General features: G+C 44.8%; 1 protein-coding gene across 16 annotated transcripts in view; it reads left to right on the top strand.

Annotated features, from left to right (window-relative positions):
- Nucleotides 1-25,595, top strand: part of LOC123757282 (peroxisomal acyl-coenzyme A oxidase 3-like) — a 546,669-nt gene that overhangs the window by 446,964 nt on the left and 74,110 nt on the right. For all 16 annotated transcript variants that reach the window (XM_069323862.1, XM_069323857.1, XM_069323852.1 and 13 more), the window contains one exon: nucleotides 18,664-18,818. In XM_069323862.1, the coding sequence (XP_069179963.1) occupies nucleotides 18,664-18,818 (155 nt within the window). The remainder of the gene's footprint in view (nucleotides 1-18,663; nucleotides 18,819-25,595) is intronic.

The raw sequence follows: 25,595 nt of genomic DNA, 5'->3' as shown, positions 1-25,595 counted from the left end.
CCGGAAGGACGGAACCGACGTACCCGGGGGAACACGGAACCGAACCCGGGGAGGGGCTGACACCAAATCCAACTCGTACGCAGAGGGGGGAAAAGAAAACCCCACTCCTTGTAACAATAAGCCCCGCTCAGTGGGAAGAAAAACCCAGGCGGGGTCCAGCGGGGCCCAAGGCCCCCAAGTCAGCCCCTCCCCAGCCTCGAGGTCCGTCACCACAGGACCCGAGGCCGAGTCCTCTCCCCAAGCCCCGACCCCACAAGACAAGGACGGAGCAGCCGGAAAAGCTGGAGGAAGGGGGGCCCACTGGTCAGACCCTGAAGCTTCGGCCGGGAGACAAGACTCGAATGCCTCTGCCGCCCCCCCGGAAGGGGCAACCCCCGAAGCTGCCCGAGTCTCGAGATCCAGTAACCCCTGCTCCGACCCCGAAACCCTCAGACACTTCGGGGCCAGAAGCAGGGGTGGGGGACCAGAACGAACAGAAGGGGAAGGACGAGGAGGTGCGGACTGAACCAGGATCGAAGCGACCCCCACCCCCAAGTCCGGGTCTCGAAAAGCAAAGCGGGGCAGCCCCGGGGCAGCCGGGGAAGCAACCAACCGAGCGCGTTGCAACAGACGAAACCTAGACTGCAACGCACGTGCCGCCTGTACCCGAATAGAATCATCAGAGGATTGGGTAAATTGAGTCACAAGCAAGCAGCAACACTCACAGGACTCAGGGTCGAAAGTATCACCGACCCAACAGGCAGCGTGGCAGAGGCAAAAACAATGAGGGTCACCCTGAGACAAGGGGACCGAGCAACCCTTAAACTCGCACACAGCGAGTGGGGACTCCGGGGTCACATCCATCGGACCCACGCGCCCCCTAGGGGATTCCCAGGGTCCTGAGCGTTTACTTTAAGAGGACTCGCGCTCAGGTAGTCCCAGGCAGGGTGCTGCAAACCGGCACCCAAAACTACCAAGCAAACTTCTAAAGCTGAACCCCAGGGACGTGTACACTCACGGGGACCTAGCAGGGGGCGCCACCGAGGAGAACAGTGGAAGGGCAAAAACAAACTGAATAAAATGACAGAACCCCCCACCAGGCAAAAAGAAAAAGAAAAAGAAAACCCCGCAAGAGGACAGCGAACCCCAAGGAACAGAGCCGGCCGCGATGTCGAGAAATACAAGCTGAGCATCACCCTGCGCCCCTACCAGTGCAAACTGCCTCTTACCTGCCGGTAACAAGGGAGAACAGAACACCCAAGAGCCCAACAGGCGGCCGAAAAACCGAAATGTAAAATGGACCAGCAGAGGCAGACCCCGAGGAGCCTGTGGAAGGTGGCCCCAAGCCCCAAGGGCAGTACTTACAGGGCACCTAGGGAAGGCAGCCCTAGGCGCATGCAGCCCGAGTACTGAAGATAACTCCTGGCTCTCGCACCCACAAAACTAACATCACACGCAAAGCACAGTGCAGTAGCGACACCGGAGCCAGAGCACACGACCATCGCCTATAGCATCAGCCTCAAGAACTGAGGTGTCTGGGGCTCCCCCTTCCCCCTCCCGGGGAGGGGGGAGCTGCGCAGACAGCGGCGCGTCAGTGTGTGACGTCACACTAGTTTGCTTGTTTTCGGTTGGGGAGTTCTATCCACTAGTTCGGTTTTTGGTAGCAATTTTAACCAGAATAGGGGTTTGTTTTGGGGCGCTTACCTTTCTGGGTGCCTGTTCCGGTCGATGGCAGACATAGAATGCTTCCAACTACACGGGGGCTTCTATAGGCCATTGCTCCTCTTGCCTCTCTGAGGGGGCCCGGTTCTGGCCGTGGTCCCCGGTAGGCCTAAGAACTCCATACACATGACTGATGCCAAAGTCTGACATTAGCATATCAGCCTGGGATAGCTCCGGGGAGCCGACGGGGCTCCCCCCAGAAAATTGGTTCATTCCTTTGTATTGCAAAATATTTCATGTATCAATCAGTGATTGTTAATATTTTCTCAATAAAATTTTAGAGATGTGTTTTGTTTTATCCTGAACAATGCAGGTAATGTATCTTTAATGTTATGACACAGGCTGTGGCGGCCAGGCCATACAATGACGATCGTGCCTTGTCACTGAGAGGTAGCCAAGACAAAATATTTTGAGCTCACCTTTTCTCTGCTAATGATTGAATATACATTTGCAGAGATTAATATGTAGCTTTTGTTGAAAAAAACAATTAATATGTTGTAATACTATAATAATATTGGTAAATTGACTTACTTTTAACCCTTAAACCGTGCAAATCATATATATGATATCAGTGACAAAACCGAAATCGCGCACATCATATATATATATGATTTCGTGTCTAGCGCTATAATTTAAATGCCCCGCCTGGGATAGGGGCAGCTATAGTACAGCCACGACCGATAGTTGCCAGATGCCACCTAGAAAAAAAATCCAGGCCAACATTCTTGGGTGTTAGAGCGTCAGTATTGAGCAAGTCACCAAGGCTGGCGCACGCAGTACGAGCTCACAGCACCGCTGTTCAGCTTGTGACCACAGCATCTCCTACAAATGCCATAATATATATGATACTGCTATTATTTAGCAGTGATAGTATTACTGAAGCCCCCTGACTGTGATAAAACTGACCAGGATTCTGATAATAGCAGGATTGTGGTGATATTTAGCGCTGTGCTCCATGGAGGGAGGAGTAAGGCTGTTCGAGGGAGGGTTGTGGCGTCGTCTTCTGACTGTGTGTGGCCACCTTCTATTGACTGCACTCACCATACCAGCTTAGTGGTTCGCTATGGTGAACAGAAATGTAGATACTTATATATAACATGTGTATAGTGTGAGATAACAGCAAGAGGATTAGGTTGGGAGCCGCCATTTTGGTGAGGGAGGAGCGTCGCCTGCACGACTTGGCATGTTGTTTATTGATGGCCACTATGGTCTTTGGGCACCATACCATCTTATTTGTACAGGTATATTGAATAAAACAGGCAGATACTTATATATAATGTGTGTGTATATAGTGTAATAACACCACAAACAATATTGTTGGAGGAGAAATTAGTGCGTCTGGCCTCGAGGGCAGCCGCCGATCAGCTGACTGTGTGAGTAGCTACGTCTTTGTGCTTTTACTCACCATACAAGCTTAGATGTACAGTTATGGTGAACAAAACATGTAAATACGTATATATAACGTCTGTGTATAGTGAATAAATGCAAAAACAGTATTGTGGGAGGAGAATGAGGGCGAGTGAGGTGGTGTTGAGGGAGGGAGTAGCAGTGAGTGGCTCGCTGGTGTTTGGCGGTCACTCCTCGTTGCTTTTTGACGCACAAGACCAACTTAGTAGTTCGTTATGGTGAACAAAACATGCAGATACTTATATATAACCTGTGTATATAGTGTACCAACAGCAAAATTATTTGTTTATTGTTTTATGAACATAATATTTGAATCACTAATATGCACACCATAATTTTGAGTACAGCGATGGTTCACACATTTTATTATATAATTATACCACAATTCACTGTATGGAATAATATTACTGCAAAAAAACTAAGAAAAAATCAATCAGAGACTTTGAAATAGTTAGGTAATAATATATTTGTGGCAACTGCAGTCTGACAGCTCGGGTGGAGTAGACCTCGTCTGGCGAAGGCTCTGCCAACGCCCCTTTTTTGCCACACTTCCCTACCCTATTGCAGCTAAAATATGCCACCTACAATTTTTTTGTTATTTTTCTGTGATCAGGGAACTTCTATAAGACGAAAGATTTTTTTTTTTTTTTGCGCCTGTGGGTGTTAATTCCATTTGAGCCCCTAGCGGTTTGAGGGTTAATGAAGCTGTAGATTACGAAGCTGTGAATATTACGTCATCCTCTGCAGCGCTTGTTTTATATTGCTCAGTACTGTATACAGGGTACATACAGTATGTACACTTATTTTCAGGCATTCACTTCACACAACAGCTAGCCTTACTACTAATTCACATGAGTTCTAATTCTAATTCACAACTGAAAATTATTTCTACTGTATATTTACACTGTACAGTATCTTTTTGTCAAGACTTAAATAATCATTAACACTTACAATACTGTACTCTATCAACACTTTGTACACTAATTTATATGCCTTTCAATCATATTTTATATCGTTAGTGGAGGCTACACGACTTTTGATGAGAATTTAGCATAGGCAGGTGCAACATGGCTTGCAGAGCATTCGTTGCTGGCGGATGCTCCATGACTTGTCGATGGGAATTCAGCATCGATGGGTGCAGCATATCTTGCAGAGCATTCGTTGCCAGCGGAGGCTGCACGACTTGTTGATGGGAATTCAGCATCGGCGAGTGCAGTATATCTTGCAGAGCATTCGTTGCTGGCGGAGGCTGCACGACTTGTCGATGGGAATTCTGCATCGGCGGGTGCAGCATAGCTTGCAGAGCATTCGTTGCCGGCGGAGGCTGCACGACTTGTTGATGGGAATTCAGCATCGGCGAGTGCAGCATAGCTTGCAGAGCATTCGTTGCCAGCTGAGGCTGCACAACTTGTCAATGGGAATTCAGCATCGGCGGGTGCAGCATAGCTTGCAGAGCATTCGTTGCCGGCGGAGACTGCACAACTTGTCGATGGGAATTCAGCATCGGCGGGTGCAGAATAGCTTGCAGAGCATTTGTTGCCAGCGGAGGCTCCACGACTTGTTGATGGGAATTCAGCATCGGCGGGTGCAGCATGGTTTGTAGGGCACTCGTTGCCAGCGGATGCTGCATGACTTGTTGAATTCCCAGTGGGTGCTTTCACAAACTATTAAAATCATGAATTAATCTATTTTTGTCTGAATCTGATTTTCTCTGGCGGATATTCCGTGACATTGCTCTCAGCCGTGCGAGTTCACATTAAACAATGCGGTCACATGGCCAGGTGCAATACATTCTAGGTCCGTGGGAAAAAAAATGCCTATTGCCTATACTATAAAAGGTTTTCAATAAGAAAACAAAGAATTTTGCTTAATAACAATTGTTTTAAAATATTTTATTGATAATAATTTAGAATTTTCTTCATAAAACTGAATCATTTTAAAAGAAAGTTAAGATTTAATATACCACTCTGGATGATCGAGGTCAGTGGCCTAGTCGCCATGTGAGAGGCTGACGATGCCAAAACAAACCCAATACCGACCGTCGGTAATATCGACCACCAGACCGGTATACGAGGCTCCAGATACCGATCTCCCAAACCCGTCATTATTACCGGCAGATCGGTATAAAAGAGGTCGTTAAATTGAGTGGATACTTGTATACATTAGTCTGCAGGTGTGCCTATTAGTGCTCCACTAAGCTGGTATGGTGAGCGAACCACTAAGCTGGTATGGTGAGTGCAGTCAATAAAAGATGGCCACACACAGTCAGAAGACGATGCCACCACCCTCCCTCCATGGCGCACAGCGCTAAATATCACCACAATCCTGCTATTATCAGAACTCTGGTTAGTTTTATCACAGTCAGGGGGCTTCTGTAATAATATCATTGCTAAATAATAGCAAGAACATGTATATTATGGCATTTTTAGGCGATGCTGTGGTCACAAGCTGAACAGCAGTGCCGTGAGCTCATGCTGCATGTGTCAGGCTTGGTTGCTCACTCATTACCGAGGCCCCTCACACCCGGGAATTTGGCCCACGATTTTTTTTTTAAATGGTTTACAAGAGCCCTGATGCAGGTGTGGTGAACCCAGTGTATCCGCGGGCCGTCTAAATGTTGCGCGGTACTCCAAAACATCATATGATGCCGATCGCAATTTATTGCAAGTCACTCAACGCATCATATGATGTCTTGCGCAACTAAAGGGTTAAGAGACATGTCTATGGACATTTATTTTTTTTTAATAAAAATAAATTTTTGTGTATTTTCTTTAGATTTTAACCACTTAACTACACCAAGTATTCTCAGTCGGTGGAAAACTGCGCCAATCGAGAAAACTCTTTTTGATTTTTTAGTACCCATTCAAAATGTGTGCGAAGTTGGTTGTGTATGAAATGGACTCTTAAGACCTTCATTGAGAGGCAGTAATCTTGGAAAAAAATCCCAGAATGCCCTACGGCTGCTGACTGGGTTAGTACTGAGTAAGCAACCATGTGTGGCGCATGCGCCTCTGGCTCCCAAACAGCTGTTCGACGCGGTGTTGAAAGATAGCACTCTGTCGGTGAAATTTAACCCTTATTGTTTGAAGAACATAAGGGTCATAATATTGGTGAAGCTAGGCGTAATAAGGACCTAACACAAAGGTCGGATGCAAGTGATACAGCACCTATGAGGACGAGGGCACCCTATGAGGACAACACCCACCATCATATCACATTTATCAACTGAATGCATGTTTATGCTGTTGTCCATAACACAATCTGGTTTATATGTTGGTTGTTTTGTTGTTCTGTTCACCTTGCTACTGTTCACCAGTGTAAATGGTTGTCAACATGTTCACTTCTCTCCTGTCTTTCCACTGCACTGAGAGTATCTGATCAGTTTTTCTTACCTGGCAGTCACCTACTTCAATATTATTGTTCAACATAGGCATTTTTCCTTCTTCATGCCTTTACTGTCCCACACATTACAGTTCTATTTTCAAGCATGAACCTAGCACCTGACAGCTGAGTGGACAGCACTTCGGATTCGTAGTGCTGAGGTTCCGAGTTCGATCCCCGGTGGAGACCGAGACAAATGGGCAAAATGTTTCGTTTACCCTGATGCCCCTGTTAACTAGCAGTAAATAGGTACCTGGGAGTTAGACAGCTGCTACGGGCTGCTTTCTGGGGGGTGTGTAACAAAAAGGAGGCCTGGTTGAGGACCGGGCCGTGGGGATGCTAAGCCCCGAAATCTTCTCAAGGTAACGATACAGCAAGCGTATCCAATTGTAGCTCTGAGTGCCACCCTTGCCCACCTATGCTATCTCCAATTTCATATATATACATATATATATATATATATATATATATATATATATATATATATATATATATATATATATATATATATATATAGACTCTCGTGTTTAGGAGAGTTGTGCCTTAAGCATAGACACAGTGTTCTCCCATATTAACAGGGACTTGATGAAAAGAACGTATAAATGACCCCTCACTTGCTCTAGTGCTCTTGGGAGGTGGTGATCTTTGGAGTATATAAATACTCCGAAATTACCATCTCTTTTAAGGGTCTGAGCAGGTGGTGGAGCGGGTTAAGGCGTACCTGTTATGCCAGTTGCTGGAAGGCTTCTGTGCTGGCTAGGGTTCGAGTCTCCTGGTGGGAAAGTGTTCTAAAGCTGTATACTTCACTCTCGTGTTTAGGAGAGTTGTGCCTTAAGCATAGACACAGTGTTCTCCCATATTAACAGGGACTTGATGAAAAGAACGTATAAATGACCCCTCACTTGCTCTAGTGCTCTTGGGAGGTGGTGATCTTTGGAGTATATAAATACTCCGAAATTACCATCTCTTTTAAGGGTCTGAGCAGGTGGTGGAGCGGGTTAAGGCGTACCTGTTATGCCAGTTGCTGGAAGGCTTCTGTGCTGGCTAGGGTTCGAGTCTCCTGGTGGGAAAGTGTTCTAAAGTTGTATACTTCACTCTCGTGTTTAGGAGAGTTGTGCCATATATATATATATATATATATATATATATATATATATATATATATATATATATATATATATATATATGTCGTACCTAGTAGCCAGAACGCACTTCTCAGCCTACTATGCAAGGCCCGATTTGCCTAATAAGCCAAGTTTTCCTGAATTAATATATTTTCTCAAATTTTTTTCTTATGAAATGATAAAGCTACCCATTTCATTATGTATGAGGTCAATTTTTTTTATTGGAGTTAAAATTAACGTAGATATATGACCGAACCTAACCAACCCTACCTAACCTAACCTAACCTATCTTTATAGGTTAGGTTAGGTTAGGTAGCCAAAAAAGTTAGGTTAGGTTAGGTTAGGTAGTCGAAAAACAATTAATTCATGAAAACTTGGCTTATTACGCAAATCGGGCCTTGCATAGTAGGCAAAGAAGTGCGTTCTGGCTACTAGGTACGACATATATATATATATACACAAGAGTTGTTACATTCTTGTACAGCCACTAGTATGCGAAGCGTTTCGGGCAGGTCCCTGGAATACGATCCCCTGCCACCAAGAATCGTTTTTTCATCCAAGTACACATTTTACTGTTGCGTTAAACAGAGGCTACAGTTAAGGAATTGCGCCCAGTAAATCCTCCCCAGCCAGGATACGAACCCATGACATAGCGCTCGCGGAACGCCAGGCGAGTGTCTTACCACTACACCACGGAGACTGTTACTACACCACGGAGACTGTTATTTAGATGATACATAGATGAATCGTTTTCTGCGTTCAGTGATGATGCATCTGATACAAGTAACATAGATGAACAGTGTTAGCGGCTTCCATGGTAGTGTTTTACATTGATATTTTCATGAATAGCTGAATCTCTTCTTGACTGATGGACAATCTTTGAAGCTGGCTGAATCTCTTCCAGACTGATGGACACTCTTTGAGGCTGGCTGAATCTCTTCCTGTGTGAGACCTTGCAAAGTGACTTTTCGCGACTACCTTACAAATTGATCTTTTCCTGTAATCTTTTCACGACTATCTTACGTTTTACAAGCTTGGCTACATACCACCTACAGGTACTTATGTCAAGGGAGTATGTGAGTGAGTTATTTGCAAGCACACAGTACGAAGAAACAGGAAGCGAAAATCTATCTGTACCTGGTGCAACAAGAGCGAAGTTGCACTGTGTACCATGGACTACTTTGTTGTTTTTGTTGGCCCGGATGAAGTTTCACCATAGGTCCTGAGAGAATGTGCATCTGAGCTCAGCATTCCACTTCACATGATTTTTTCAGGCATCCCTATGTACAAGAGTCGTAGCACACACGTGGAAAAAGACCAGCATAGTTCCAATCTACAAAAGTGGCTGCAGGAAAGACCCCTCAATTATAGACCCGTATCGTTGACAAGTGTAATAGTCAAAATATTGGAACAAATAATTAAAACTAAATGAGTAGAGCACCTGGAGACAAATGATATAATATCAGACCATCAGTATGGTTTTTGATCTGGAAGATCCTGTGTAACAAATTTACTCAGTTTCTATGATTGAGCTACTGTACAGAGATTTTACAGAAAAGAGATGGTTGGGTTGACTGCATCTATCTGGACCTAAAAAACGCTTTCGACAGAGTTCCACATAAGAGGTTGTTCTGGAAACTGGAACACATTGGAGGGGTGACAGGTAAGCTGCTAACATGGCTGAAAAATTTTCTGACTAATAGAAAAATGAAGGCAGTAATACAAGGAAGTGTATCAGACTGGAGAAATGTCACAAGCAGAGTACCACAGGGTTCAGTTCTTGCACTAATGTTCATTGTCTACTTTAACGATCTACCAGATGGAATTCAGAATTATATGAACATGTTTGCTGATGATGCTAAGATAATAGGGAAGATAAGTAACTTAGATGATTGTCATGCCCTTCAAGAAGACCTGGACAGAATAAGTATATGGAGCACCACTTGGCAAATGGAATTTAATGTAAATAAATGCCATGTTATGGAATGTGAAATAGGAGAACATAGACCTTACACAACCTATAAATTATGTGAGAAATCTTTAAAGAAGTCGGATAAAGAGATCTAAGGGTAGTTCTAGATAGAAAACTATCACCTGAGGATCACATTAAGAGCATTGTGCAAGGGACCTATGCTACACTTTCTAACTTCAGAATTGCTTTTAAATACATGGATGGCAAAATATTAAAGAAATTGTTCACGACTTTTAGTTACACCAAAGCTGGAATATGCAGCAGTTGTATAGTGCCAATATCTAGAGATGCACATCAACAAACTGGAAAAGGTGCAAAGACATGCCACTAAGTGGCTCCCAGAACTGAAGAACAAGAGCTACGAGGAGAGGTTAGAGGCATTAACTACCATGCTGTGCCGAGTTTATTGTGAAATTCCCTCTGTGCACATGAAATAAAGTTTTCCCAAAGATTATTTTTTCTTCGTAAAATGATAAATTCCCTTCCCTGAACATGTCTATGTAAAAATAAATACCAAATTCCACTTACTTTGGCTGTGGGGATGTGGACAAGGTGCGCTGTGATGTCATCAGGGCCTGGTCGCCAGTGCGTAAGTCGCCCAGACCATTCAAGCACCAGGTGTTGCATCAAATATATTTTCAATTATTTGTTCTATGTATTTCCAATGCGGTTTTATTTGTTTCTTTATTGTATATGATGCATATTTGTGTCCTTTACAATATTTATACAGTAGAATGTTCATAATGTTCCATGGAACTGTGATACATGTGTCAGTAATGTGTCCAAAATAACTGTTTATTTTTGCAATATGAGTTGTTAAAAATTCACTAAAATTACAACATGTACCATGTCAACGATATTTCAATCAATGAAGTAGTCCATGGTCCACAGCGTGACTTCACTCTCGTTGCGCCAAGTACAGATAAATTTCGCTTCCTGTTTCTTCGTTCTGTGTGCTTCCAAATAACGCACTCACGTACACCCTTGGCATTAGTACCTGTAGGTGGTATGTAGCCAAGCTTGTAAAACATAAGGTAGCCTTGAAAAAATTACAGGAAAAAATCAATTTGTAAGGTAGTCGTGAAAAGATCGCTTTGTATGGTCCCACATAGGAAAAGATTCAGCCAGCCTCAAAGAGTGTTCGTCAGTCTGGAAGAGATTCAGCTAGCTACAAAGAGTGTCCGTCAGTCAAGAAGAGATTCAGCTAGCTTCAAAGAGTGTCCGTCAGTCAAGAAGAGATTCAGCTATTCTTGAAATTATTTATGGAAAACACCATCATGGAAGCTTCTAACACTGTTCCTCTATGCTACTTGTATCAGATGCATCATCACTGAATGCAGAAAATGATTCATCTATGTATCATCTACATAAACTGGAGATAGCATAGGTGGGCCAGGGTGGCACTCAGAGCTACAATTAGATACACTCGCTGTATCGTCCTTATAGGTGCTGCATAACTTGCATCCGACCTTTGTGTTAGGTCCTTATTGTGCCTAGCTTCACCATTATTATGACCTTTAAGTTCTTCAAACAATAAGGTTTGAATTTCACCGACAGCGCGCGATCTTTCAACTCCGCATCGGACAGCTGTTTGGGAGCCAGAGGCGTGTGCACCAACCATGATTGCTCATTCAGTACTAGCCCAGCCAGCAGCCCTAGGGCATTCTGGGATTTTTTTCCAAGATAGCTGCTTCTCACTGGAGGTCCTAAGAGTCCATTTCGTACATAACCAAACTCACACACATTTAGAATGGGTACGAAAAATAAAAAATAGTTTTCTTGGTTGGTGCAGTTTCCTGCCAACCGAGAATACTCGTTTGGCGCAGTTAAGTGGTTAAATATGCCAAAACTAGAAGACAGAAGGAAAATAGGTGATATGATCACTATGTACAAAATAGTAACAGGAATTGATAAAATTAATAGGGAAGATTTCCTGAGACCTGGAACCACAAGAACAAAAGGTCATAGGTTTTAACTAACTAAACACAGATGCCGAAGAAATGTAAGAAAATTCACTTATGCAAACAAAGTGGTAGACGGTTGGAATAAGTTAGGTGAGAAGGTGGTGGAGGCCAAGGCTATCAGTAGTTTCAATGCGTTATATGACAGTGTGTGCTCGGAAAACAGGACACCACGAGCATAGCTCTCATCCTGTAACTACACTTAGGTAATTACTTACAAGTCTCGCAACACTATGAATGCCACTTCTTTTTCTAAATTTGTCAAACCATTCCCTGCTTGCCTTAAAGTCTTTCGTAGCTGCATTACTCATTCCGGGGGTTTTCTTTAAAAGGTCATCATGCAATTGTCTTGCTTTCTCACAAATGATTGCCCCTGAAACGCTAACACCTGGTAACTCCTTGTTGTGTATCCAAACTAATAACAACTTTTTAACATCCTGTGTTCTTTATTTCATGAGTGTTCATATGCCATTTGCCACTTTAGCACTCGTAATGTCCTTTTTCTTAGCATTTACAGTGCATATCGTTGACATAGATTTGTGGTACTGCCTAGCTAGTTCAACAACCCGTGTACCATTTTCATGTTTACGAATGATCTCTTGTTTTTCCTCTATGGTCATCCTCACTTGTGTTTTCTTGGCTTGAACCTTAACACTGACTTTCTTGGAACCCATGGCGAGATATAATTTTATAGCCTCTGATGATAATAATAATTTTTATGTTCAAAAACCCAAAAATCCAAAAAAATATTGAATTTCTTTACGAAGAATTCAAACACGATTGTCACTATATCAACTCAAATCAATTCAAATATTAATTCAGGTAAAGTCCATACATACAAGGTGAGATACAAAACATTGATGGATTCATAGAGTTAGTACATACAATGCCTAAAGCCACTATTATGCAAAGCATTTCGGGCAGAATCAAACTGGTATCTGGTAGTTAATATAGGTTCATCTGGTACAAACTAGGCGATACGTGTATCAACAAACTTCGTTTTCTGAGGTAAAGTTTATAATCCGATTTCGATTTAACAAAGAAATTTGGCTCTTAACCCGAAAAGTTCGTAAAGCGGGGCATTCATAAATCAATTTGTCACTGTACCAACAGTTGCCATGTGGTGCTCTGTGCACCCTCCATCCAGCACCACATGGTGCTCTGTGCAGTGCAGTGGTTAAAGGGTAAACTAAGTAAGACATCCAGGTATGGAGACACTACAGCAGACTACATTATATATATATATATATATATATATATATATATATATATATATATATATATATATATATATATATATATATATATATATATATATATATATATATATTATCTATAATATATTATCTATATATTATCTATTATATAATATATTATCTATATATATATATTATATATTATCTATTATATATATATATATATATATATATATATATATATATATATATATATATATATATATATATATATATATATATATATATATTAGTCTTCTTATAATCTTTCTCCTCAATCTTTCGTACATTACGCTTCACTGTTGGAGGTAAATCAAAAATCAATTCTCCAAAATTCATTTTTATTTCTAGTCTGACGCGACACGGGCGCGTTTCGTAAAACTTATTACATTTTCAAAGACTTTAGTTCACAAATACACAACTGAATAGAACTTACGTATCTCCGATTTTATATCTACATTTGAGTGAGGTGGAAGGGGTGATGTGGCATTAACACAAGACAGAACAAAATGTGGTATTAATAGGGTATTAATTTCATCAACACAAGACAGAACAAGGGTATTAATAGGGTATTAATTTCATCAACACAAGACAGAACACGAAACAATGGATATTGAATAGAAGTGTTTGTAGAAAGCCTATTGGTCCATATTTCTTGATGCTTCTATATTGGAGCGGAGTCTTGAGGTGGGTAGAATATAGTTGTGCAATAATTGGCTGTTGATTGCTGGTGTTGACTTCTTGATGTGTAGTGCCTCGCAAACGTCAAGCCGCCTGCTATCGCTGTATCTATTAATACCCTTGTTCTGTCTTGTGTTGTTGAAATTAATACCCTATAATACCACATTTTGTTCTGTTTTGTGTTAATGTCACATCACCCCTTCCACCTCACTCAAATGTAGATATAAAATCGGAGATACGTAAGTTCTATTCAGTTCTGTATTTGCGAACTAAAGTCTTTGAAAATGTAATAAGTTTTACGAAACGCGCCCGTGTCGCGTCAGACTAGAAATAAAAATGAATTTTGGAGAATTGATTTTTGATTTACCTCCAACAGTGAAGCGTAATGTACGAAAGATTGAGAAAATTCGTGTTAGAATTATTAATCTTACTTTTTCGGTCATATTTAATAATATATATATATATATATATATATATATATATATATATATATATATATATATATATATATATATATATATATGTGTGTGTGTGTGTGTGTGGTGTAATTACCTAAGTGTAGTTACAGGATGAGAGCTACGCTCGTGGTGTCCCGTCTTCCCAGCACTCTTTGTCATATAACGCTTTGAAACTACTGACGGTCTTGGCCTCCACCACCTTCTCACTTAACTTGTTCCAACCGTCTACCACTCTATTTGCGAAGGTGAATTTTCTTATATTTCTTCGGCATCTGTGTTTAGCTAGTTTAAATCTATGACCTCTTGTTCTTGAAGTGCCAGGTCTCAGGAATCCTTCCCTGTCGATTTTATCAATTCCTGTTACTATTTTGTATGTAGTGATCATATCACCTCTTTTTCTTCTGTCTTCTAGTTTTGGCATGTTTAATGCTTCCAACCTCTCCTCGTAGCTCTTGCCCTTCAGTTCTGGGATCCACTTAGTAGCATGTCTTTGCACCTTTTCCAGTTTGTTGATGTGCTTCTTAAGATATGGGCACCACACAACAACTGCATATTCTAGCTTTGGCCTAACAAAAGTCATGAACAATTTCTTTAGTATATCGCCATCCATGTATTTAAATGCAATTCTGAAGTTAGAAAGCATCGCATAGGCTCCTTGCACAATATTCTTTATGTGGTCCTCAGGTGATAGTTTTCTATCTAGAACCACCCCTAGATCTCTTTCTTTATCAGAATTCTTTAAAGATTTCTCACATAATATATAGGTTGTATGGGGTCTATGTTCTCCTATTCCACATTCCATAACATGACATTTATTAACATTAAATTCCATTTGCCAGGTGGTGCTCCATATACTTATTTTGTCCAGGTCTTCTTGAAGGGCATGACAATCATCTAAATTTCTTATCCTTCCTATTATCTTAGCATCATCAGCAAACATATTCATATAATTCTGTATACCAACTGGTAGATCATTTATGTACACAATAAACATCACTGGTGCAAGAACTGAACCCTGTGGTACTCCACTTGTGACATTTCTCCATTCCGATACATTGCCTCTGATTACTGCCCTCATTTTTCTATCAGTCAGAAAATTTTTCATCCATGATAGAAGCTTACCTGTCACCCTTCCAATATTTTCCAGTTTCCAGAACAACCTCTTATGTGGAACTCTGTCGAAAGCCTTTTTTAGGTCCAGATAGATGCAGTCAACCCAGCCATCACTTTCCTGTAATATCTCTGTGGCCCGATCATAGAAACTGAGTAAATTCGATACACAGGATCTTCTTGATCGAAAACCATACTGTCTGTCTGATATTATATCATTTCTCTCCAGGTGTTCTACCCATTTAGTTTTGATTAGCTTTTCCAATACTTTCACTATTACACTTGTCAATGATACAGGTCTATAATTGAGGGGGTCTTCCCTGCTGCCACTTTTGTAGATTGGAACTATGTTAGCCTGTTTCCACACGTCTGCTACGATTCCTGTACACAGGGATGCCTGAAAGATCAGGTGAAGTGGAATGCTGAGCTCAGATGCACATTCTCTCAGAACCCATGATGAAACGCCGTCTGGGCCAGCTGCTTTGTTCCTCCCGAGCTCCTTTAGCATATTTTCCACTTCATCTCTAGACACCTCTATCCGCTCTATGTTGTTCTCTGGAATTCTTATTGTGTCTGGTTCTCTGAAGATTTCATTTTGTACAAACACACTTTGGAACTTTTCATTTAATGTTTCACACATTTCCTTTTCATTTTCCGTGAATCTGTTTCCCATTTTCAACCTCTGGATATTATCCTTTACCTGCAATTTGTTGTTTATGAATTTGTAGAATAGACCCTGGTTCTGTTTTACATTTATCTGCTATCCCTTTTTCAAAATTTCTTTCTGCCTCTCTCCTTACTGCTGTATAATTGTTTCTCGCATCTTTGTATCGCTGGTATGTTTGGGGGTTTGGCCTCTTCCTATACTGATTCCATTTTTGTGTCTTTTGGTCTCTTGCCCTCTCACAATTTCTGTCGAACCAATACTGTTTTCTGGTCCTGCATCTCTGTTTTGGTATGAATGTTTGTGTGCCTTCCTCGTATAGTTTTAAAAATTTGGCATACATTTCATTTACTTCCCTGCCTAGCAACAATTCTGTCCAATTACACTCATTAAAAAAATTTCGAAGTTCCCCATAGTTGCCTCTCTTTAAATCGAGTTTATCAACTGTTTCAATGTCCCCATTTTCTTCTAGATGATATCTTAAAGCATATTTAATGTCTAACAGGACGTGATCACTCTTTCCCAAGGGAGGAATGTACTGGATGTCAAAAAATCTCTTCTTCTTTCCTGGTGAATACTAGATCCAGTACTGACGGTATATCTCCTTCCCTCATTCTTGTGGCTTGCTTTATGTGTTGATACAAGAATGTCTCCAGAATGAGGTTCACAAATCTGCATGTCCAAAAGTCCTCCGTTCTTGCTTTATAGGCCTCCCAGTCTATTGCTCTAAAGTTGAAGTCCCCCAGTATCAACAGTCGTGATTTATCTTTATCTGCTTGTACAATAATATCTCTCATGACCATTATGAGGCCCTCTCGTTTGTCATCCAGTTCTTCCTTTGTCCACGTGTGTGTGTGTGTGTAATTACCTAAGTGTAATTACCTAAGTGTAGTTACAGGATGAGAGCTACGCTCGTGGTGTCCCGTCTTCCCAGCACTCTTTGTCATATAACGCTTTGAAACTACTGACGGTCTTGGTCTCCACCACCTTCTCACTTAACTTGATCCAACCGTCTACCACTCTGTTTGCGAAGGTGAATTTTCTTATATTTCTTCGGCATCTGTGTTTAGCTAGTTTAAATCTATGACCTCTTGTTCTTGAAGTTCCAGGTCTCAGGAAATCTTCCCTGTCGATTTTATCAATTCCTGTTACTATTTTGTAGGTAGTAATCATATCACCTCTTTTTCTTCTGTCTTCTAGTTTTGGCATATTTAATGCTTCTAACCTCTCCTCGTAGCTCTTGCCCTTCAGTTCTGGGAGCCACTTAGTAGCATGTCTTTGCACCTTTTCCAGTTTGTTGATGTGCTTCTTAAGATATGGGCACCACACAACAGCTGCATATTCTAGCTTTGGCCTAACAAAAGTCATGAACAATTTCTTTAGTATATCGCCATCCATGTATTTAAATGCAATTCTGAAGTTAGAAAGCATAGCATAGGCTCCTTGCACAATATTCTTTATGTTGTCCTCAGGTGATAGTTTTCTATCTAGAACCACTCCTAGATCTCTTTCTTTATCAGAATTCTTTAAAGATTTCTCACATAATATATAGGTTGTGTGGGGTCTATGTTCTCCTATTCCACATTCCATAACATGACATTTATTTACATTAAATTCCATTTGCCAAGTGGTGCTCCATATACTTATTTTGTCCAGGTCTTCTTGAAGGGCATGACAGTCATTCAAATTTCTTATCCTTCCTATTATCTTAGCATCATCAGAGCAACCACACACAGGCCCACACATAGATAATTATAGTATAAAATAGTAAATATTTACAATGAATTAGTGAGACAAATGTGTTCCAATGATCCTACTTAAGTAGGTCAATGATCTTACTTAAGTAAGATCCAGCTCAGGATGGAAGCAAGTCGATGAAGAACTCTATAGGGTAAGGCAGGTCCTAGTCAACAACGGCTTCTCCAATGGTTTCGTTGAAGACATCATAAGAAGGAAGGTGAAACGCCATGCAACCTCTGAAGAGATAACTAACACAACACCTGTACCCCCTATTAGACTATTTTACAGGAACTTCTTTTCCACAGCTTATAAAACGGAGGAAAGGGACCTGAAAGATATTGTTAATAGGAACGTTATTCCTACAGACAAAAATCAGAAGATACAATTGACGATTTACTATAAAACCAAAAAAACGGCCAACCTACTCATGAGAAACTCTCCAGAAACAAAGCAGAACGCTTTAAAAGAGACCAATGTCGTCTATGCCTTCAAATGCCCACTTGGAGACTGTAAGCCTCAAAGAACTCGGTATATAAGCAAGACAACAACATCTCTTTCCAGGCAATTAACGATGCATAAGCAACAGGGCTCCATTAAGGAACATATAATCTCTTTCCACCACCAGACCATCACCAGAGAAGTCTTAACAAAAAACACGGAAATCATTGATAGATGCAGCGATAGCTGGCGGCTTGATATCTGCGAGGCACTACACATTAAGAAGTCGACACCAGCAATCAACAGCCATTCCATTCTTCCCTTTAACTTACCCAATATTATACCCATTGTTTCGTGTTCTGTCATGTGTTGAAAGTTTGTTTTCACCTCATCCAAAACTGTTGTAACATATCACCTCACCCGAACGCAGGTATATAAGATAAAAGGTTAAGATAGGTTTAAATTATAGCATAGTAGAACTCTGTTAAGTGTTTGCAGGTTATAGTTGTGTGTGTGTAAACTATAGTCTTTGAAAATGTAATAAGTTATTACGAAACGCGTTCAAGTGTCTTGTGTCAGACTAGAAATAAAAATGAATTTTGGAGAATTGATTTTTCAATTACCATCGATAGTGAAAAGAAACATAAGAAATATTGAGAAAATTCGTGTTAGAATTATTAATCTTACTTTTTCGGTCATATTTAATAATATACGTCTACAGGAAAGACTGCTACCAAAATATACTAATATATATAATGGATATATATTTAATTTATTATGACATTCTACAGGAGGCCTTATTCAAGAAGGAAATTTCATCTCGAGGGTTCATCTGCACATAAGGCGTCTGTGTGCTGACCTGCTTCCTGATGCTGTGGCGCTTGTAGATGCCTTTGGACCACCAGACTTCATCTTACGCTCAGCACTTGGAAATGCTGATGGGAAGGTAACAATACAGAGTATTGCAGTTGCATTTTTCTGTTAATGAGTAATGTGGCCAAATACAAAAGGGCCAGGGCTTGTCACTGTCTATATCAGTAACAAAACTATGAATAACCATGGAAGTTAACATACAACTCTCAGATTACATTTGATTTGGTTTATATGCTTTTTCTGGGGGGAGCCCCATCAGCTTCCCGGAGCTATCCCAGGCTGATATGCTAATGTCAGACTTTGGCATCAGTCATGTGTATGGAGTTCTTAGGCCTACCGGGGACCATGGCCAGAACCGAGCCCCCTCAGAGAGGCAAGGGAAGCAATAGCCTATAGAGGCCCCTGTGTGGTTGGAAGCATTCTATGTCTGACATCGACCGGAACAGGCACCCAGAAAGGGAAGCGCCTCAAAACAAACCCCTATTCTGGTTAAAATTGCTACCAAAAGCCGAACTAGTGGATAGAACTCCCCAACCGAAAACAAGCAAACTAGTGTGTTGTCACACACCGCCATGCCGCTGTCTGCGCAGCTCCCCCTTCCCCTGGAGGGGGAAGGGGAAGAGGGAGCCTCAGACCCCCCACACCGGCTACCCACACCTCAGTTCTTGAGGCTGATGCTATAGGCGATGGTCGTGTGCTCTGGCTCCGGTGTCACTACTGCACTGTGCTTTGCGTGTGGTGTTGGTTTTGTGGGTGCGAGAGCCAGGAGTTATCTTCAGTACTCGGGCTGCATGCGCCTAGGGCTGCCTTCCCTAGGTGCCCTGTAAGTACTGCCCTTGGGGCTTGGGGCCACCTTGGGTGTTCTGTTCTCCCTTGTTACCGGCAGGTAAGAGGCAGTTTCCACTGGTTGGGGCGCAGGGTGCTGCACAGCTTGTATTCCCGACATCGTGGCCGGCTCTGTTCTTTGGGGTTCGCTGTCCTCTTGCGGGGTTTTGTTTTTCTTTTTCTTTTTGCCTGGTGGGGGGTTCTGTCATTTTATTCAGTTTGTTTTTGCCCTTCCACTGTTCTCCTCGGTGGCGCCCCTTGCTAGGTCCCCGTGAGTGTACACATCCCTGGGGTTTCAGCTATAGAAGTTTGATTGGTAGTTTTGGGTGCTGGTTTGCAGCACCCTGCCTGGGACTACCTGAGTGCGAGTCCTCTTAAAGTAAATGCTCAGGCCCCTGGGAATCCCCTAGGGGGCGCGTGGGTCCGATGGATGTGACCCCGGAGTCCCCACTCGCTGTGTGCGAGTTTGAGGGTTGCTCGGTCCCCTTGTCTCAGGGTGACCCTCATTGTTTTTGCCTCTGCCACACTGCCTGTTGGGTCGGTGATACTTTTGACCCTGAGTCCTGTGAGTGTTGCTGCTTGCTTGTGACTCAATTTACCCAATCCTCTGATGATTCTATTCGGCTACAGGCGGCGCGTGCGATGCAGTCTAGGTTTCATCTGTTGCAACGCGCTCGGTTGGTTGCTCACCCGGATGCCCCGGGGCTGCCCCGCTTTGCTTTTCGAGACCCGGACTTGGGGGTTGGGGTCATTTCGATCCTTGTTCAGTCCGCACCTACTCGTCCTTCCCGAGTAGGTTTTCGGCTTATCGCATCCAACCTGGTGTGGTGCGAGCGGCCTTTGCAGCTTACCTCCTGCGTGACCCGGATTATGCCTCGGAAATGTATCCAGTCCGAATTTAGGTTTGGGACTTCGTTCCCTTTCTGGCTCCGTTACAAGGTTCCGGAGTCGTCCTGGCTAGCAGACTGCCTCTTGTTTGTTCTGGTTTCCTGGCATTCCTTCTGTCGTTCCCGCACGCTGGAGTGGCGGGAAGCTTCCACGGTGCTTCAGGTTTTCCTGGGGGTGAGCTTGAGTACCTGAATAAGTGCTTGTTTGCCCCTGCCCTTCCCCACGATGTGGGTGTTATTCAGCTCCATGTGCAGGTTCCCACCCTTTCGGCAGGCACTCGGCCCCTTGCCAAAAGGCCCCTTTTCGGGGCCTTTTGGCTTCGGCCTTGCGGTTCTTTTCTCTCCTAGAGCTGTCTTCAGATTGGCTCATGGAGGATGTGAGGACGCTTGGGTCCGTCCCGGGGTCTGGCACCTTGTCCTAGGCTGCGCGTTCGTCGGCTGCCTTGTTGAAGCTGTTCACGCCGATTTTGAAGGGATGCGGTTTCCCTGTTTTATGCTTCCAGTCTTGCGTGTCAGCAGACGGTGCTGGGTTCCTCCGTGGAATCTGCTTGGGCTCTGGCTCTTAGGCATTCTTCACCTTTTTGTCCTCTTCTGTTTGAGGAGTCGGCCGTGGCACAATTTATTCAGACTGCGTCGGCGGCTTGTCGTCCGATGTTGGACTTGTTGGTTTTCCGGGGATCCCGGGGTGGGTCTTCCCGGAAAGGTCGTGCCAAGGCTCGGGGTTCCTCTCGTCGTGGTAGGCCTCTGGTGTCAGGTTCGGGTTTGGCTCCTCCTGCGGACCCTCCCTCGTCTGGTCGGTGCGGTGTTAGCTCTGTGCGGGGTTCTGGGTCTCGTAAGGGTCGCCGGCCCTTTCGCGGTTTGCCCCAGTGACGGGGCGATGGGGGGGCGGCTTGCACTGTTCGCCCGCACCTGGTCCCACGATTCAGTGGGCTTTTCGCTTCGTGTCTCGCGGCCTGCGGTAGCGTTGGGTGGCCCTTCCCCCCTTGGGGGAGGGGTCGGGGCTGGCAGGGCAGGTTTCTTCCCCTGCGCTCTGTCGAGTCGTCTTTTAGTGGGTACGCTTAGGCGTCGTCAAAACGACGTCGTCCCTCAGATGGGTTTCCCGTCTGTTTCCAGGTTCCGAAACGGGACTGCGTGGACCTGCGGTTCATTCTGGACTTGTCCCGTCTGAACCCCTGGGTTCATTGCCCCTCCTTTCGGATGACTACGCTGTCTCAGGTTCGGCTCCTCTTGGAGCCGGGAGCTTGGATGGTGTCCCCTGGACCTCCGGGACGCTTATTGGCATGTTCCCGATTCATCCACGGTTCAGGGACTGGCTCGGTTTTCTTGTGGGGCGTCTGAGTTACCACTTTCATTGTCTCCCATTCGGGTTGAACCTGGCTCCTCACGTGTTCACGCGCCATACACAGGTTGTGGTGGCTAGTTTGCGTCTCCTAGGTGTTCGGGTGTTGGCCTACCTTGACGACTGGCTGGTTTGGGCTCCCAGCCAGTCAGCTTGCTTGCTAGCCAGGGATTTGGTTCTTTCCCAGCTTGCCGAGTTCGGGTTCTTGGTGAACTGGAGGAAGTCCCATCTCGTTCCCTCTCAGGTTCGGACTTGGCTGGGTCTCGTTTGGGACTCTCGAACTGCCTCCTGGTCTCTCCCTCCGGAGTCTCTCCTGCGGCTGCGGTCCCGCCTTTGTCTGTTTCTGGAGGGCCCTCGGGTCACCCGGTGGTTGCTCGAGGGGCTGTGCGAGAGCCTGAACTTCGCGATGGTGGTCTACCCGCCGGGTCGGGTTTGGCTTCGACGGCTGTTCTGGTTCCTTCGGGGTTGCCTCTTCTGCCTCTCTCGTGATCGCAGAGTTCGACCCCCGGGGGCCTTGCGTCGGTTGCTGCGTCACTGGCTTCCTCTTCGGGTTTTTCAGGGTTCAGTGCCTTGGCGCCTACCCGAGCCCTCGCTCGATGTGTACATGGATGTGTCGTCTCTCGGCTGGGGTTTTGTGACCAGTGCTCACCAGGCCGGCCAGGGGCAGTGGGATCCGTCCTTCCGTCGAGCTCACAGCACGGTGCGGCAGTTCGCGGCAGTGTGGTTTGCTCTGGGGAGGATTCGGGTGGCCCGCGGATCGACGATTCGGCTCCGTTCGGACTGCTCTCCGGTGGTTCATTGCCTGAACCGCGGGGTTACGATACGGTCCTTGTCTCTTTGGGGTTGGTCGCTTCGGGTGACTCGTCTGCTGAGTTCTCGGGGTTTGGCTCTCCTGGTGGTTCATGTATGGGGCGTGTCCAACGTCTTGGCCGACACCCTGTCTTGCTTCGTTCCCTTCTCCACGGAGTGGACGGTCAACGACGAGTCCTTCCATTGGCTTTGCTAGACGTTTGGGCGCCCTGAGGTGGACCTCTTCGCGTCGGCTTGGTCGTGGCGTCTTCCTGTTTATGCGGCGCCCTTCCCCGATCGCAAGGCTGTCGGGGTCGATGCCTTTCAGCTAGACTGGTCGAGGTGGGGGTTCCTGTACCTCTTTTCCCCAGTTCGGCTGTTGCTCCAAGTCCTGACTCGCTTAGAGGCTTACAAGGGGAGAGTTGTCCTTCTGGCCCCTTGGTGGCCGGCCTAGCCTTGGTTTCAGGCGCTGGTTGCTCGGTGTCCCAACCCGAGGGTTTTCCCGCGGCTCCGCCTCTTTCTGCAGATCGGGCCTGTATGTCACGTGGCTGGTTCGATCTTCTCCTCGAGTCTTCCCGTATGGGTTTTTTGACTCGAGTCTATCATCATCTCTATGGTGATCAGGTGGCCTCCTTGTTGGTGTCCCACCTGAGGGCTTCTCGGCGGCAGTATGAAGTTTCCTGGCGGTCCTTCTGTTTCTTTTTGCGTCTTCGTCGTGTTAGTTCCTTGTCTGTTCGGGTGGTCTTGTCCTTCCTCTCGTGGTTGTTCCAGGACCGTCATCTAATGCCTAACACTGTCGCCTCGTATCGTGCGGCGCTGGCGGAGCCCCTTCAGCTTGCTTTCGGTATCGATGTTACGTCTGCGCCGTTTCGCAAGCTGTCTCGTGCATTGTTTCACCTCCGGCCTGCTCATGAGTCACCTGAGCCATCCTGGTCTTTGGACAGAGTGCTCGCTTTCCTTTCGTCTCCTTGTTTCGTTGTGGCCCCTTCGGTCCAGGATTGTTTTTCCAAGGCACTTTTCTTGTTGGCTTTGTCCTCTGGGGGTCGGGTAGGGGAGCTTCATGCTCTCCTCCGGTGCAGGGGTTTCTGCTCTTTTGGTCATGGTGATTGTTTTGTTCGCTTGCAGCCGTCTCCTTCTTTTCTGGCGAAGAATGAGACTGCTGCGTTCCGGAGGGGTCCATGGGTGGTTGATGCTTGGTTGGTCAGGCCGGGGGTGCATCATGTTTTGTGTCCGGTTGCGGCGCTTAATATTGTGCTTGGTTGGATGCTTGGTTCAGGTTCTCCCGGTTCCCTGGTGGTCAGATCAGCTTTGGTTCAGGTGCTTCTTGGTTCTGAATCCAGGCATTTTTCCATGGCATTATCTCTCAGTGGATTGGGTCAGTGTTCATCTTTGCTGGTTTGTCCTTATCCTCTGCTCTTCACATCTGGCCCTCTTTGATTAAGCCATTTCTTTTCGGTGTCTTTGTGGCAGTTAGGTGCCTTTGTTGATGGTGTTTCACCTGCTGTTCTTCACGGCGACAGGTGTGGGGTTCGTGGCACTCTTTTAGTCACTTTCTTTCTTTTCTGTGTTGTTCTTCGGTATTTGAGTGTGTAGTGCTCTCCTTTCTCTGTGGGCTTTTAACCACTTAACTGCGCCAACTGAGTATTCTCGGTCGGCGGGAAACTGCGCCAACCGAGAAAACTCTTTTTGATTTTTTGGTACCAATTCTAAATGTGTACGAGGTTGGTTGTGTACGAAATGACCTCGTAGGACCTCTAGTGAGAGCCAGCCATCTTGGAAAAAATTCCCAGAATGCCCTAGCGCTGCTGGCTGGGTTAGTACTGAATGAGCAACCATGGGTGGCACATGGCCCCCAAACACCTGTCCGACGTGGTGTTGAAAGATAACGCTCTGTCGGTGAAATTTAAACCTTATTGTTTGAAGAACATAAGGGTCATAATATTGGTGAAGCTAGGCACAATAAGGACCTTATTGCGTTTTCCTTCCCGGGTAACTTCCTCCTACCTGTGTGGCTCGTGTTTGCAGTTGTTTGGCTTATGCTGCAGGGGGTGGATCCCTAAGCTCTGTGTTCCAGCTCCTATGGGGTTTTACCTGGGGGTTCCTTGTTTGCACCGGTGAGGTGGGGAGTTAAGCGGTTTGCTTTGGTCACTGCCTCCTTGGGGTTGGTCGTTGTTTGGAGCTCTTCTGCCAGGCTCTCAAGGTTTGGCTGCCCACACTGTACATGTCCTGTCGGGGTCCATTGTCCCTGTGGTCAGTTTTGGCCCAGTTGCTTCCAGTTTCATGGGCTGGCCCTTCTGGACCTCTTCATGTAGTTTTTCCAAGCCATTCAGACACCCAGCCCTAGACCTCTTTGTATTAGTGTGATTTTGGTTCTTTCTTTTTGTTCGGCTCCATTCCCTTTTGTGAGCCTCTTGCGAGGGTGTGCTTGGTTGGTCTGGTCAGGGAGCAGGTTCTGTACCTTTCCCCTCGAGCCAGCAGTGTCTCCTGTTCCTGGCTGGGATGGAGTCTACCTCAGGAGTGTTCTCCCGGTTCCCTGGTGGTCAGATCAGCTTTGGTTCATGTGCTTCTTGGTTCTGAATCCAGGCATTTTTCCATGGCATTACCTCTCAGTGGATTGGGTCAGTGTTCATCTTTGCTGGTTTGTCCTTATTCTCTGCTCTTCACATCTGGCCCTCTTTGATTAAGTCATTTCTTATCGTCTTTGTGGCAGTTAGGTGCCTTTGTTCAAGGTGTCTCACCTGCTGTTCTTCACAGCGACAGGTATGGGGTTTGTGGCACTCTTTTAGTCACTTTCTTTCTTTTCTGTGTTGTTCTTCGGTATTTGAGTGTGTAGTGCTCTCCTTTCTCTGTGGGCTTTTAACCACTTTACTGCGCCAACTGAGTATTCTCGGTCGGCGGGAAACTGCGCCAACCGAGAAAACTCTTTTTGATTTTTTGGTACCAATTCTAAATGTGTACGAGGTTGGTTGTGTACGAAATGACCTCGTAGGACCTCTAGTGAGAGCCAGCC

The sequence above is a fragment of the Procambarus clarkii genome, chromosome 13 (assembly GCF_040958095.1).
Source record: "Procambarus clarkii isolate CNS0578487 chromosome 13, FALCON_Pclarkii_2.0, whole genome shotgun sequence".
In the NCBI taxonomy this organism is placed as follows: Eukaryota; Metazoa; Arthropoda; class Malacostraca; order Decapoda; family Cambaridae; genus Procambarus; species Procambarus clarkii.
The sequence above is the reverse complement of the archived record's forward strand: the minus strand, read 5'-3'. Positions and strand labels throughout refer to the sequence as shown.